The sequence below is a fragment of the Pongo abelii genome, chromosome 4, assembly GCF_028885655.2.
Source record: "Pongo abelii isolate AG06213 chromosome 4, NHGRI_mPonAbe1-v2.0_pri, whole genome shotgun sequence".
Taxonomy (NCBI): Eukaryota; Metazoa; Chordata; class Mammalia; order Primates; family Hominidae; genus Pongo; species Pongo abelii.
The window spans coordinates 240,347-254,607 of record NC_071989.2 but is presented as its reverse complement, the minus strand read 5'-3'; the positions used below and the strand labels follow the sequence as shown (position 1 = coordinate 254,607).

The 14,261-nt window shown below is 48.2% G+C and overlaps 1 protein-coding gene across 1 annotated transcript in view; it reads right to left on the bottom strand.

Moving 5' to 3' along the window:
- Window positions 1-8,909: 8,909 nt before the first annotated feature.
- SDHA (succinate dehydrogenase complex flavoprotein subunit A) overlaps window positions 8,910-14,261 on the bottom strand; it is a gene marked incomplete at its 5' end in the record, with an annotated part of 30,764 nt that continues 25,412 nt past the window's right edge. Inside the window, 4 exon segments of the mRNA NM_001133161.1 lie at window positions 8,910-9,256; window positions 11,464-11,577; window positions 13,442-13,572; window positions 13,806-13,917. Of these exon segments, the coding sequence (NP_001126633.1) occupies window positions 9,170-9,256; window positions 11,464-11,577; window positions 13,442-13,572; window positions 13,806-13,917 (444 nt within the window). The 3' untranslated portion in view covers window positions 8,910-9,169.

Genomic DNA, 14,261 nt, shown 5'->3' with positions numbered 1-14,261 from the left:
GGATTGCTTGAGGCCAGAACTTCAAGACTAGCTTGGGCTATTTTAAATTTTTTAAAAAGGGGGAGCATCTCAGTGACTGCAGCAGGCCTCAGCCTCCACTCCCAACAGTTAGTTGGGCTCTACCAACTGTTGGCCGAGTCTCCAACCTGGAGTACCACAGCCATCATCACCCATGGCACCCAGGAAGTGATCCGTGATGCTTTCCCTTTAGTTCCAGGGGTAGAAAATGCCTTCATTCAAGAGAGGACGCACTTAATGAATGCAACCGGCTAGAATCCACCGTTTTAATACTTAAATATAATCCACCCTTATAATATTTAAATATGTGACTTTGTTTAATCCTCCCCATGCCAAGGCACCACATCCACATTTTACTGAAGAGAATACTAGAGTTCAGAGAAGGTAACTTGCCTAAAGCCAAGCAGGCAGTAAGAGGAGATTCAAGCCCAGATTCTTTTGTGCTTTTTCTGCATCATCTCAGGGGCAGCAAGGCTGACTCTTGAAAGGGAGGTTAATTACTATGAAATTAAGGTTTAAAGAAAAAACACCCTGGCCGGGTGCGGTGGCTCACGCTTGTAATTCTAGCACTTTGGGAGGCCGAGGCGGGCAGATCGAGACCATCCTGGCTAACATGGTGAAACCCCATCTCTACTAAAAATACAAAAACTTAGCCGGACGTGGTGGCAGGTGCCTGTAATCCCAGCTACTCGGGAGGCTGAGGCAGGAGAATGGCGTGAACCCGGAAGGCGGAGCTTACAGTGAGCCGAGATCGCACCAGGCACTCCAGCCTGGGCAACAGAGCAAGACCCCATCTCAAAAAAAAAAAGAAAGAGAAAACACCCTGCGTGCATACTCATATGAATGTAAAAATGGATGAGTCTAGAACAAGAGATACTGGCCTGTTACATACACAAACTATGCAGCTGCAGTCCCTGCTTCTTCCACAACCCTGACCTCTAAGAAACCTCTAGCTCTGAATCCTGTCAGCACCTGGGCTGTGCTGCTTGGGACAACATTGTCTTCACAAGTCCTCTCCACATTTTTAGAGGTGGGGGTATTGCCATTGATGGGGGATGCTGCCTGAGTCCCGTCACCAGGGGACAAAGCTACGGTGGAGACCACCATCTGCCAACAAAAAGAGAGATCATCTCCCACCCCTGGTTCTGCTGACCCAATCACTGGAAGCATCGAGGCACCGCTATGTCCTCCCCTGCCTCGGATTCAATTTCCTCCTAGCCAGGTCTGTTCTAAGCTTTCCAGAAGTTGAGAAATTAACTGAAAGATAACACTTTCCTCCCTGTGTTAAGGTTCATCACATAATGTATCCAAATACTGGATCAGTCGTTCCTTTGGTCTCATTTCTCTGAGCTAATTTGAAAATGACTTTTCTGTTTTCCTTAGAATTTTTCTAAATGTTTCTGGGCACTTGTGTTCCTGAGGCTTTCCACAGCGCACCCTCTTGTGCATCTGATGTCTTTGGCACATACAGGCCCTCGACAAGTATTTGTTAAATGAACAGATAACCATGCTGTCCTTTGTGTGAACAAGCACACACAAGTGTACATTGTATCTGTACATGTGCCCAACAGCATCCATCTGAAGCCACTTTGCTCACTTATTTTCTCAGGATGACTGACAGCTGCATCACGACATTTGCACACAGAATCTTTCCTTCTCCAGTCACTTTTTCTTTTTCCAGATTCCGGCCATAGAATTCCAGGGACAGAGCCAACCGTGCCTGGCACCCCCTCCTGTCTTGGGACAATGATAACTTTCTCCCGTGACTCCCATCTTCCTTCCAACATTCTTCTGCCAGAATTCAGTAAGGAAGACAATGACTTACCACTTTTAATTTTTTTCCCCTTTTTTGCTTTTCTACCAAATACTGCTTTTAACACAGGCTTTTCACTGAGTAGTGGACAATCTATCAACTAGGTGCTATTCAGTGTAAGGGGGCATTTGCAAAGGTCTGCATCAGTGCTGGCTGATGGAACTTTCTAGTGATAGCATCGTTCTGTAGCTGCACTGTCCAGTGCAGAGGCTACTTGCCACTGTCTACTGCTCAGGATGGTGCAGGTCTGAATATCTTAGACACAGCAGCCACCGTGTCTACTGCACGGGACAGCGCGGGTCTGAATATCTTAGACACAGAGGCCACCGTGTCTACTGCACGGGACGGCGCGGGTCTGAATATCTTACACGCAGCGGCCACCGTGTCTACTTCACGGGACGGCGTGGGTCTGAATATCTTACACGCAGCGGCCACCGTGTCTACTGCACGGGATGGCGCAGGTCTGAATATCTTAGATGCAGCGGCCACTGTGTCTACTGCACGGGATGGTGCAGGTCTGACTGTCTTAGACACAGCTCACTTTTGGTGCCTTTGATCCATGTTAGGAATTATCCACATCTTCTCTCTGGGCAATATTCTACTTTCTTTTTATATTGACCCAATTATTTTACTTCTTTGGTGTGTCCTTTCTCTTAACACACATGGGTTCACTTTAAAACCTTGAAACCCACATTTACAAAACATTTTCAATATGAAACATCGTTCCATGACTCATTAGTGGAGTACTATAAACATTTACATTTCCAGACCACCCACTGCCCAGTGGTTTTCTTGGTCTCAGTACTCATGAAAATGGTCTGAAGGTTTGTTTTGGGTTCCTAAGTAGTAGACACACACACAACCCTGTCAGTTATTTCTTGGAAACTAAATCAGCCCTTATGTTGCCATCCTATCATGCTTCAGGGGTGCCTGTGCTAGTTTTTAATTCTTTGTCCTAACACTTAAGTGTTTGCTCAAACACCCATATTAATACTTCCTCTTAGTTTACAAAAGAATTTACTTTCTTACTGGTTGGGATGAAGCTGCCTGAGGTTGCCACCTGTTACTTTTCCTTCATTTATTGGACCATGTCATCCCATTACATGTCAGCCATGGAGGTGTTCAAACCGTGGTCCCTGGACATGTTAGAAATGCAAATTCTCAGGCCGAACCAGGACTGAATTGGAAGATCTGGGATAGGGTCCCTCCAAGACTGAACTGGAAGGTCTGGGGTGGGGTCCCCCCAGGACTGAATCAGAAGATCTGGGGTAGGGTCCCTCCAGGACTGAACCGGAAGGTCTGGGGTGGGGTCCCCCCAGGACTCAATCGGAAGATCTGGGGTAGGGTCCCTCCAGGACTGAACCGGAAGGTCTGGGGTGGGGTCCCCCCAGGACTCAATCGGAAGATCTGGGGTAGGGTCCCCCCAGGACTGAATCGGAAGATTTGGGGTAGGGTCCCCCCAGGACTGAATCGGAAGATCTGGGGTAGGGTCCCTCCAGGTGATCCTGTTACACAGGTTAGAGAACCACGGCATTAGGGGTGGCAATTTGACAATTTTTTTTTTTTTTTTGAGACAGAATCTTGCTCTTGTTGCCCAGGCTAGAATGCAATGGCGCACTCTCGGCTCACTGCTACCTCTGCCTCCCGGGTTCAAGCAACATTCCTGCCTCAGCCTCCCGAGTAACTGGGATTACATGCACCCACCATCATGCCTGGCTAATTTTTTGTATTTTTAGAGATAGGGTTTCACTATGTTGGCTAGGCTGGGACAATTCTTAAACTGTCATTCTTTACTCACTTATTTGCAGGAATTCTTCTGTAAAGAACTTTTCCTAATCAACAAGGTTTCCCTGAATCGCAATTTGTAGAAACAAGGCAGGATAATCGCTGATCTTCCCCCAAGTGTCCACTCCCAGTGTTAGGAGTTAGTGCCCTGGGTACCTCCAAGAGTGACCAATTACATGTGTTTGTTTGGTTGGTTTTGGCTTTGAAGCCATCACTATGAATTCATGGTTTTCATGTATTAGAGACCAAGTCTGGGTGCTTGATGTGTCTACTGCTCCTGGGGCAGAGTTAGGAAATGTGTCTATGTGAAAGGAACAACAGAGTTCATGCTTATATTTCTATTTCAAATTTAGTATATGGTTTTACATCTTTTTCTCAGGAAAATCTTTTTTTAATTTTTGAGATGGAGTTTTGTTCCTGTTGCCCAGGCTGGAGTGCAGTGGCACAATCTAGGCTCACTGCAACCTCCGCCTCCTGGTTCAAGCGATTCTCCTGCCTCAGCCTCCTGAATAGCTGGGATTACAGGCACCTGCCACCATGCCAGCTAATTTTTGAATTTTAGTAGAGATGGGGTTTCACCATGTTGGCCAGGCTGGTCTTGAACTCCTGGCCTCGGTGATCTGCCCGCCTCGGCCTCCCAAAGTGCTGGGATTACAGGCGTGAGCCACCGCACCTGGCCAGAAAAATCTTAGTTTTAGCATTAACATAATTAGTTATTAGTTTTAACTCCCACCCCAGATAATTTCAAAGACTTAATACCAATAAGACAAGTAACGAGATGACTGATTGAAATTTAGGATTTCAGTGGCTCTATTTGTCTTTAAACTATGGCTCACTAAATCTGCATACTTGAAGTGCTGCGTTCTGGCGATGCTCTGATGACACATGAAGTAATAGGCTGTGTGACTGTCACCAGCCTGATGTGCAGTTGGGCTGCAGAACCCTGTGATGCTGCCTAGCCCAGCCAGCCACAGGTCACTCCTCAGACTCAAACTTGATTCTGACACCACCAGCACCCGGGACGCTGCCTAGGGGCTTTCTCTGGTGGCAGGAGCACGTCCTGGATTAGACCGGGGATGCCCAGAATTGACCATCCTGAGCCTATGGAGCGTGGGCTGGTGAAGGAATGCACCAGCTCTCACAGTGAGCACGGGCCCAGCTGCCCACGTGGGACCTGGCTCCCGGACGCCCCGTGCTGCCGCCTCTTTCCTGTCTCACCTCCCACTTCCCTTCAGCTGCTGCTCAGGGCCACCTTCCAAATTGTGGTCTCAGGATTGGTGCCTGCAGAATGCAATCCAAGGAATTTAGATTCATTCATTTCAGATACTATTCTTTCAATTTTAGGGACTATCTTAAAACTTAGTTTGGTAATATGTAAAACACTTACAATTTCAAAGTCCAGATATTACTTCAGAGTCTATTTCGGTCTCACTTCCACCACTGACCCCTGTCCTCCACAGCAACCACTTTAGATTTTTATCTTTGTACTGTTTTAAGAAAAAGCAAATATATATTTGCATTATATGATATGTACTCTGCCCCTTATCCATAGGCCTTCCTCATTCCTCCTTCTGGTACTGAGTTCCCCACTGCAGGAATTAATGTTCCTAATCCCCTACTGAAGGACATTTTGATTGTTTCCAGTTTTACAAATGCCACAGTGAAGAACTTGGTTGCAAACACATTCAGGCTGTGAAAAGAACTCTGTGCCTAAAGTCCTTTCATTTCTTTGCCAGAGTTTTTTTGAGGCAGGTTCTAGAATTGCTGAGTCAAAGGGCAAATGCCACGTAGTTTTGTTAGATGCTGCCAAATCCTCTTCCATGAGGCTGCAACGTTCTGCATTCCACAGTGACGTATGAGAGTCCCTGTATCCCACAGCTTCACAAACAAAGCATGACGGCAAACCTGCACATTTACCAATCACACAGGTGAGAAATTTTATCCTAGTTTCACCTTTGTTTTTGGTTCACATTTTTATTACCAGCTTTTTTATGGTGTAATGCGCAGAAGGTAATGAACACACTCTACCCACAAGCTTCTTCCTGTGCCTTTGGAATCTGCTCCTGCCAGTCTGCAGGGAACCACGGATCTGCTGTCATGTAGGAGGCATTCTCGACACCCTCTTACACAGCATGCACTTTTAAATTTGGCTTCTCTTATGCAGTGTAGTGACTTTCAGATTTATACAAGCTGCTGTGTGTGCCAATAGTCCACTCCTTCCTAGTGCTGAGGCCCCCATCACATGAGCACAACTGTTTCCTGTGTGTGATGTGTTGTTCTCTGGCTGTGCACTGCCAAAAAAGACATCATTAAAAAGAAAATCTAAATATAATGTAAAACCTGCCTTGCCTTAGGAAAAGTTTTTCTGGCAGTGGCTCACACCTATAATCCCAATACTCTGGAAGGGTGAGGCACGAGGACTGCTTGAGCCCTGGAGTTTGAGACCAGCATGGGCAAGATGGTGAAACTCCGTCTCTGTAAAAAATATAAAAATTAGCCAGGCATGGTGGCTCACGTCTGTAGTCTCAGCTCCTTGGGAGGCTGAGGTGGGAGGATTGCTGGAGCCTGGGAGGTGGAGGTTGCAGTGAGCTGAGATCACAGCACTGCACTCCAGCCTGGGCAGCACAGCAAGACTCTGTCTCTACCAAGAAAAAAACAAAAAATTAATAGAAGGAAAAACAAAAGGTTTTTCTTACCAAAAATACACTTTAAGGAACAAATTTATCATATTAAGTTGGAGCAAAAGTAATCGTGGCTTTTACCATTGAAAGTAATGGCAAAAGCCGCAATTACTTTTGCACCAACCTAATATTATTTTCTAATGACAAACTTGGAAATAATTGTCATTGTTCTCTAAAAAGAACAGTCTAAAAATAAAGAAGCAGCCCATTTACTTTTATGCCAGTTCTTTTGGTATTTGGTTATTTAAATTGGTGGTCCCTAACCTTGTTGGCACCAGGGACTGGTTTCATGGAAGACACTTTTTCCACGGACAAGTGTGGGGATGGTGGGGATGGTTTGGAGATGAAACGGTTCCACCTCAGATCATCAGCATTAGATTTTCATAAGCGGCGCATAACCGAGATCCTTCGCTTGCGCAGTTCACAACAGGGTTCCACTCCTATGAGAATCTAATGCCACCACTGATCTGACAGGAGGCGGAGCTCACACAGTAATGCTCTGACAGGAGGCGGAGCTCAGGGGGCGGAGCTCTCACAGTAATGCTCTGACAGGAGGCGGAGCTCACACTGTACTGCTGTGACAGGAGGCGGAGCTCACACAGTAATGCTCTGACAGGAGGCAGAGCTCACACAGTAATGCTCTGGCAGGGGGCGGAGCTCTCACAGTAATGCTCTGACAGGGGGCGGAGCTCACACAGTAATGCTCTGGCAGGGGGCGGAGCTCACACTGTAATGCTCTGACAGGAGGCGGAGCTCACACTGTACTGCTGTGACAGGAGGCGGAGCTCACACAGTAATGCTCTGACAGGAGGCAGAGCTCACACAGTAATGCTCTGGCAGGGGGCGGAGCTCTCACAGTAATGCTCTGACAGGGGGCGGAGCTCACACAGTAATGCTCTGGCAGGGGGCGGAGCTCACACTATAATGCTCTGACGGGGCGGAGCTCACACAGTAATGCTCTGGCAGGGGGCGGAGCTCACACTGTAATGCTCTGGCAGGGGGTGGAGCTCACACTGTAATGCTCTGACAGGAGGCGGAGCTCACACTGTAATGCTCTGACAGGAGGCGGAGCTCACACAGTAATGCTCTGACAGGAGGCGGAGCTCACACAGTAATGCTCTGGCAGGGGGCGGAGCTCACACAGTAATGCTCTGACAGGAGGCGGAGCTCACACAGTAATGCTCTGACGGGGGCGGAGCACACACAGTAATGCTCTGACAGGAGGCAGAGCTCATAGAGTAATGCTCTGGCAGGGGGCGGAGCTCACACAGTAATGCTCTGACAGGAGGCGGAGCTCACACAGTAATGCTCTGACAGGAGGCGGAGCTCACACGGTAATGCTCTGGCAGGGGGCAGGGCACACATGGTAATGCTCTGGCAGGGGGCAGAGTTCACACGGTAATGCTGGCAGGGGGCGGAGCTCACACAGTAATGCTGACAGGGGGCGGAGCTCACAGAGTAATGCTCTGACAGGAGGCGGAGCTCACACAGTAATGCTCTGACAGGAGGCGGAGCTCACAGTAATGCTCTGACAGGAGGCGGAGCTCACACAGTAATGCTCTGACAGGAGGCGGAGCTCACAGAGTAATGCTCTGGCAGGGGGTGGAGCTCACACAGTAATGCTCTGATAGGAGGCGGAGCTCACACAGTAATGCTCTGACAGGAGGCGGAGTTCACACAGTAATGCTCTGGCAGGGGGCGGAGCTCACACGGTAATGCTCTGGCAGGGGGCGGAGCTCACACGGTAATGCTCTGGCAGGGGGCGGAGCTCACACGGTAATGCTCTGGCAGGGGGCGGAGCTCACACGGTAATGCTCTGGCAGGGGGCGGAGTTCACATGGTAATGCTCTGGCAGGGGGCGGAGTTCACATGGTAATGCTCTGGCAGGGGGCGGAGTTCACATGGTAATGCTCTGGCAGGGGGCGGAGCTCACACAGTAATGCTCTGGCAGGAGGCGGAGCTCACACAGTAGCTCACTGGCCCACTGCTCACCTCCTACTGTGCGGCCGGGTTCCTAACAGGCCATGGACTGGTAACAATCTGTGGCCTGGGGATTGGGGACCCCTGATTTGAATAATCGAGGACACACTCACCTAGTAAACCATCTGCCAAGAAAAAAGAGGAACTGTTAGTTTTCTCCATTTGTTCTCAGGCACCAACATTAATTTGAACTTAGAAATAAACTACAAGGCCAGGCATGGTGGTTCACACCTATAATTCCAGCACTTCGGGAGGCCAAGGAGGGAGGATCACTTGAGCCCAGGAGTTTGAGACCAGCCTAGGCAAGACAGTGAGACCCTGTCCCTACAATTACAAAATAAATGAGCTGGGCGTGGTGGTGCACACCTGTAGCCCCAACTACTCAGAAGGCTGAGTCAGGAAGATCACCTGAGCTGCCCAGGAGTTTGAGGCTGCAGTGAGCTGAGATTGTACCACTGCACCGATCCTGTCTCAAAAAAAAAAAAAAGAAAAAGAAAAAAGAAACTGCAACAAAACATCTGGATTTTGATGTAACAGAATACAAAGATTATTACATTTGATTTTTAGGTCAACAAATATGACTAAAGTCACAACAGTAAAATATTTTAAATGGATTTGGAAATAAAAGAAAGTTTGTTCATTTATATTTTATTTAAGAGCTGCGCCCAATTTTATCATCTCACAAGAATGAAGCAAGGGACAAAGGTAAGTGCCACACTCCCTGGCCACTGGGTTCCTGGCAAGCTCCCAGCCTGGGTGCCAATCTCCCTTCAATGTACTCCTCCTTCCCCGGAGTGCAGAAGCGTATGAAGACAGTTATGACACGGACACATGCATGAGCTATTATACATAATTACAAAAGCTGATTCTGTCATCACCGCATCTTGTCTCATCAGTAGGAGCGAATGGCTGGGGGGACGGTGGCACAGTCAGCCTCGTTCAAAGTTTTGTCGATTACGGGTCTATATTCCAGGGTGACCTTGAAAAGAAGTCAGTGGTAAGTTAAGCACAAAAATGTACAAAAAGCCATCTCTTGTGTTCCTTTTGAAAAATTTTAACTATAAAAGTAGATTTACGGCATGGGAACTTAAAGGTATTTGCTGCAGTATTTTCCAATAACAAATTCAAAAATGATCTACATGCGCAACAGGGGACTGTAAATGACGGCAGATCCACAGAGTGGAACAGAGCAAAGAAAATGACACTGTACCAGATTCTCAGTGCTTTATAAAAATTCTCCCGTCATGAGAAGTGGGAGAACCCTTGTCTATACCAAGACACTTAATGTTTAAACTATCTACTTCCAGTTTTTCTACTTCAAAGTAAATATTTATATAGGTTGAACACCCCTAATCCAAAAATCTGAAATTCTCCAAAATCTGAAACTTTCTGAGCACCAGCAAGACATTCAAAAGAAATGTGCTATGGAGTCAGATCTTCTGATTAGGGATGCTCAGACAGTAAGTATAATGCAAATATTCCAAAGTCTGAACAAGCCTGAAATCCAAAACACTTCTGGTCCCAAGGATTTCAGAGAAGGAATACTCAAGCTGTGTATTAAATATGCACACACAGGAAAAGGTAGGCACATATACAAAGAAATTTCAACCATAATGGGTCGTCTCTGGTTAGTGAGCTCTTATTTCAATCTCTTTGTACTTTCTAAAATGAGTATGTATTTCTTGAAAAATCACTAAAACTGGCTGGGGGTATTGGTTCATGCCTGTTGGGGAGGCCAAGACAGGTGGATCACTTGAGCTCAGGAGTTCAAGACTAGCCTGGGCAATGTGGAGAAACCCCATCTCTACAAAACACATAAAAATTAGCCAGGCATGGTGGCATGTGCCCGGGAGGCTGAGGTGGGAGGATCACCTGAGCCCAGGGGAGGTTAAGGCTGCAGTGAGACGAGATCGAGCCACCACATTTCAGCCTGGGCAGCAGAGATGAGACTCTATCTCAGAAAAACAAAAACAAAACAAAAAACCCGAACCCGGAAACATTAAAAACAGACTAGTGCTAAGCAAGTGAAGTGTGATTTCTATACACTCTCAGGAAATGGCCTTCATGATAAATCCTAAAAATGATGTACTGCCTGAATCACAGACACACTAGATGATAGTGAGAGTCCAAAGGTAACTTCCACAGACACAGCTAAGTGATTATACGACTCTTACAAGCTATGAAAAGTTTAAGGGTAAAAGCTTTCTATCTTCATTATTTCTGAATCTTAATGCCCAGCGGAAATGCCACACGGGTGAATTGTGCTTGTGTGGAACAACCTGCAACCCTCCTACCATACCCTCGGCTGGCTGTTCCCAGGATGCTGTGCTTGTGTGGAACAAGGTTGTGACCCCCCTACCACACCCTCGGCTGGCTGTTCCCAGGACGCTGCTCACCATGTGTGGAACACGGCTGCGACCCCCTACCACACCCTCAGCTGGCTGTTCCCAGGACGCTGCTCACCATGTGTGGAACACGGCTGCGACCCCCTACCACACCCTCAGCTGGCTGTTCCCAGGACGCTGTGCTTGTGTGGAACAAGGCTACAACCCCCTACCACACCCTCGGCTGGCTGTTCCCAGGACGCTGTGCTTGTGTGGAACAAGGCTGTGACCCCCTACCACACTCTCGGCTGGCTGTTCCCAGGATGTGGCTCACCCCCAACCCCACCTCCATATCTGCCCTTCTCTGCTTGCTCAGTGCCCAGGGGATGCTAAGGGCTGCACCACATCCCCTCAGCTCCCCTGCAGATGCTTCCAGTTGGCCCAGCCCATGGGAGGAGAGGGGAGGGGTCTCTTCTGGGCTCCCTTGGCTTGGGACTGGTTTCTGGTAATGGCTGTGTGTCCCCACCCCACAGATGCTGACTTTATCGCTAGGTCCACAATCATCTCCTCCCCTGCCACCAGGCCTTGGACACTTGCTCCTGCCCAGTGACTTCCATCTGGCCCACACCATGGAGCAACCCTTCCTTAAGGCTCCTCTGAACCACCTGCAGGCACTGGATTCTGTTTCCAGTCCAAAGCCTGACTGCTGTCAGAGTGCCTTTTTCAGTGGTGCCTCAAATCTGTCAGGAGCTGATTTAAATCTGGCCTGCTCCTCCCGGTTCACCATCAGCAAGGCCAACCCGCAGACCTGGGCGGGGCCGTGTGGGTGCTGGGCTGTGGTGACAACAAGCTCCACACTGACCTTCCCAGTGCTGACGTCCACATAGGACAGGGTGTGCTTCCTCCAGTGCTCCTCAAAGGGCTTCTTCTGTTGCCCCTGGATGGGCTTGGAGTAATCGTACTCATCAATCCGCACCTGAGGCCGGAAACACCATCACATTTCTTATTACTCAAACAGAGCAATACAGAAAAAACACAGCAAACATTAAAACGATCCAAGAGACAGATGCCCTAGAACTCATTCCATTTCCACTTCAGCCCAGGAGGTTGGCACCATCAACACGTTCAGAACCCACGGAGGCCACATGGCTGGCCAGGGGTGTGCAGCCAGCAGTGAGTCCAGAGTAATCCATGTCCGCATGTTCCCTTAGACATCCTTTATGTACCTAAGAGTTTATCATATACTTTGTCTTTTTGCTCCATGTGCTGGGAGACCACCTCAATCTTTTCTTTCAGCCTGTTTTTATTAAAAAAAAATCTTTTTTTTGAGACAGGGTCTCGCTATGTCACCTGAGCTGGAGTGCAGTGATGTGATCACAGCTCGCCGGAGCCTTGACTTCCCAGGCTCAATCAATCCTCCCGCCTCAGCCTCCTGCGCATACCACCACGCTTGGCTCATTTTTTATGTTTTTGTAGAGACACGTTTCGCCATGTTGCCCAGGCTGGTCTAGAACTCTGGGGCTCAAGTGATCTGCCTGCCTCAGCCTCCCAAATGCTGGGATTACAGGTGTAAGGCACTGCACCTGGCTTCTATTCTAATTAAAACTCACTGTGACCAACTAAATTTATGCACTGGCCAGACACAGTGGCTCATGCCTGTAATCCTAGCACTTTGGGAGGCCGAAGTGGGTGGTTCACTTGAGGTCAGGAGTTCGACACCAGCCTGGCCAACATGGTGAAACCCCGTCTCTACTGAAAATACAAAATTAGGCATGGTGGCATGTGTCTGTAATCCCAGCTGCTTGGGAGGCTGAGGCAGGAGAATCACTTGAACCCGGCAGGCAGAGGTTGCAGTGAGCTGAGATCGCGCCACTGCACTCCAGCCTGGGGGACAGTGAGACTCCATCTCAAAAAAATAAAAATAAAAATAATAAATTTACTATTATTCTGTATTCTGGCAAACGGATTCACATGCTTTGCAGGAAACTCTTAATATGTACAAGGAGACAAGAGCAAGTTCTGAGCAGTGATCACAGCCATCAGCATATTCTAGTGGAGGGTAAATCAGTAAAATTTCATGGTGAATAAAAATGATTTTCCCATTCACCATGTTCAGCTGACTGGAAAGGCTGCCACCAGCCGCCTACACACGGTCCTGAACCAGCCTGTGTGCCTGCCTTGTGAAGCCTTTGTCCTTTTGCTGATGTGGTTTATCTTGAACTTGCATTTGCACCCCAAGCTTCCCTTTCTGTCGTTTTTTGCTATCATATGTGAAAAACTCTTACCTGGCAGAATCCAACACGTGTGCTCTGCACAAAAATCAGTTCATCTGAAGAACAAGTGACCACAGGGCAGGCTCTATAATACCTTTTCCAAACCACAGGACAGGTCTGAAACGGTGGCTTACTCATTATTTAATAAACTCGCATTTCCTCCATAGGGCAGGTCTGAAACGGTGACTTACTCGTTAATAAACTGGCATTTCCTCCACAGGGCAGGTTTGAAACGGTGGCTTACTCGTTATTTAATAAACTGGCATTTATTTCCTGGTCATGCCACTCTGGCTGCACTTCTAACCGTGGCCTTCTAACAGCAAAGCACGTTGGCTTGGAGATGCCACTGCTGGCATCAGTGGACGCTGACCCAAAGCAAGGAAAAGGTCACAGTGATCCAGAAGATGGCGAGAACCCAGGGATCGAAGTTACCAGGGGGAAAAGGGCATTTTTTGGATTTACTTTTGGGGAAACGAAATAAAATGCAGAGAAAATGCATGGGTGTGGTTGAGTCCCACCAGGTGGCAGGAAAAGGCAGGTGCAGATGGGCGTGGTGAGAAGGCCCACCTTGTAGTCTTCCCTGGCGTGCGCACCCCGTGACTCCTTCCGCGCCTCTGCTCCATAGATGGTCTGCAGTGCACACAGCATCAGGTTCTGCAGCTCCAGGGTCTCCACCAGGTCCGTGTTCCAGACCATTCCTGGGGACACAAAAAGTTCCATCAGGGGCAGGCGGGACCCAGTCACATGGGCCCTCCGAGCTGCCAGCCTGGGCCTGCTAGTCCATGGAATCACTGGTTGTGGCTTAATAGCTGTGGGCCAGGACCCATCCAGACAGCAAGCACGGAACTAAGTCAGCACTGACGGTACAGACACCAGCCCACCCTGCAGAAGGCAGGCGCAACAGTGTGCACAGAGCCCACTGTCTGCTCACCCCGGTCGAACGTCTTCAGGTGCTTTAGGTCTCCATAGAGCTTGCTGATTTTCCCACAACCTTCCTGCAACACGCTTCCCACACGGAACACGGCAGCATGATTTTGCATTGACTGTGGCACAAAATATTATTTGTAAACTTTTAATCCATAGAAGCCGCCATACCAAGAACTGCTTAACTTTTAGACCTGTTGTTTTGCATTTCATTTAAAAGTTACATAAATTAAACAGAAAAATTAGGAAATTCAGACTGTGAGTTTATTACTCCAAACTTAAAAATGAAGTTTTGACTAAAGCTTCTGAATAAATAAATGTTTCTATTACATACACATCTTAGACTCACACACATCCTTTCCAGCAGGATACAGCCTGGGTCCAGGACTCTGAGCAGACTGCCTGTGAGGCACCATGTTCCATACGGCTCCACGGCCAACCAGGCAGCGCTGCCTCCCCACAC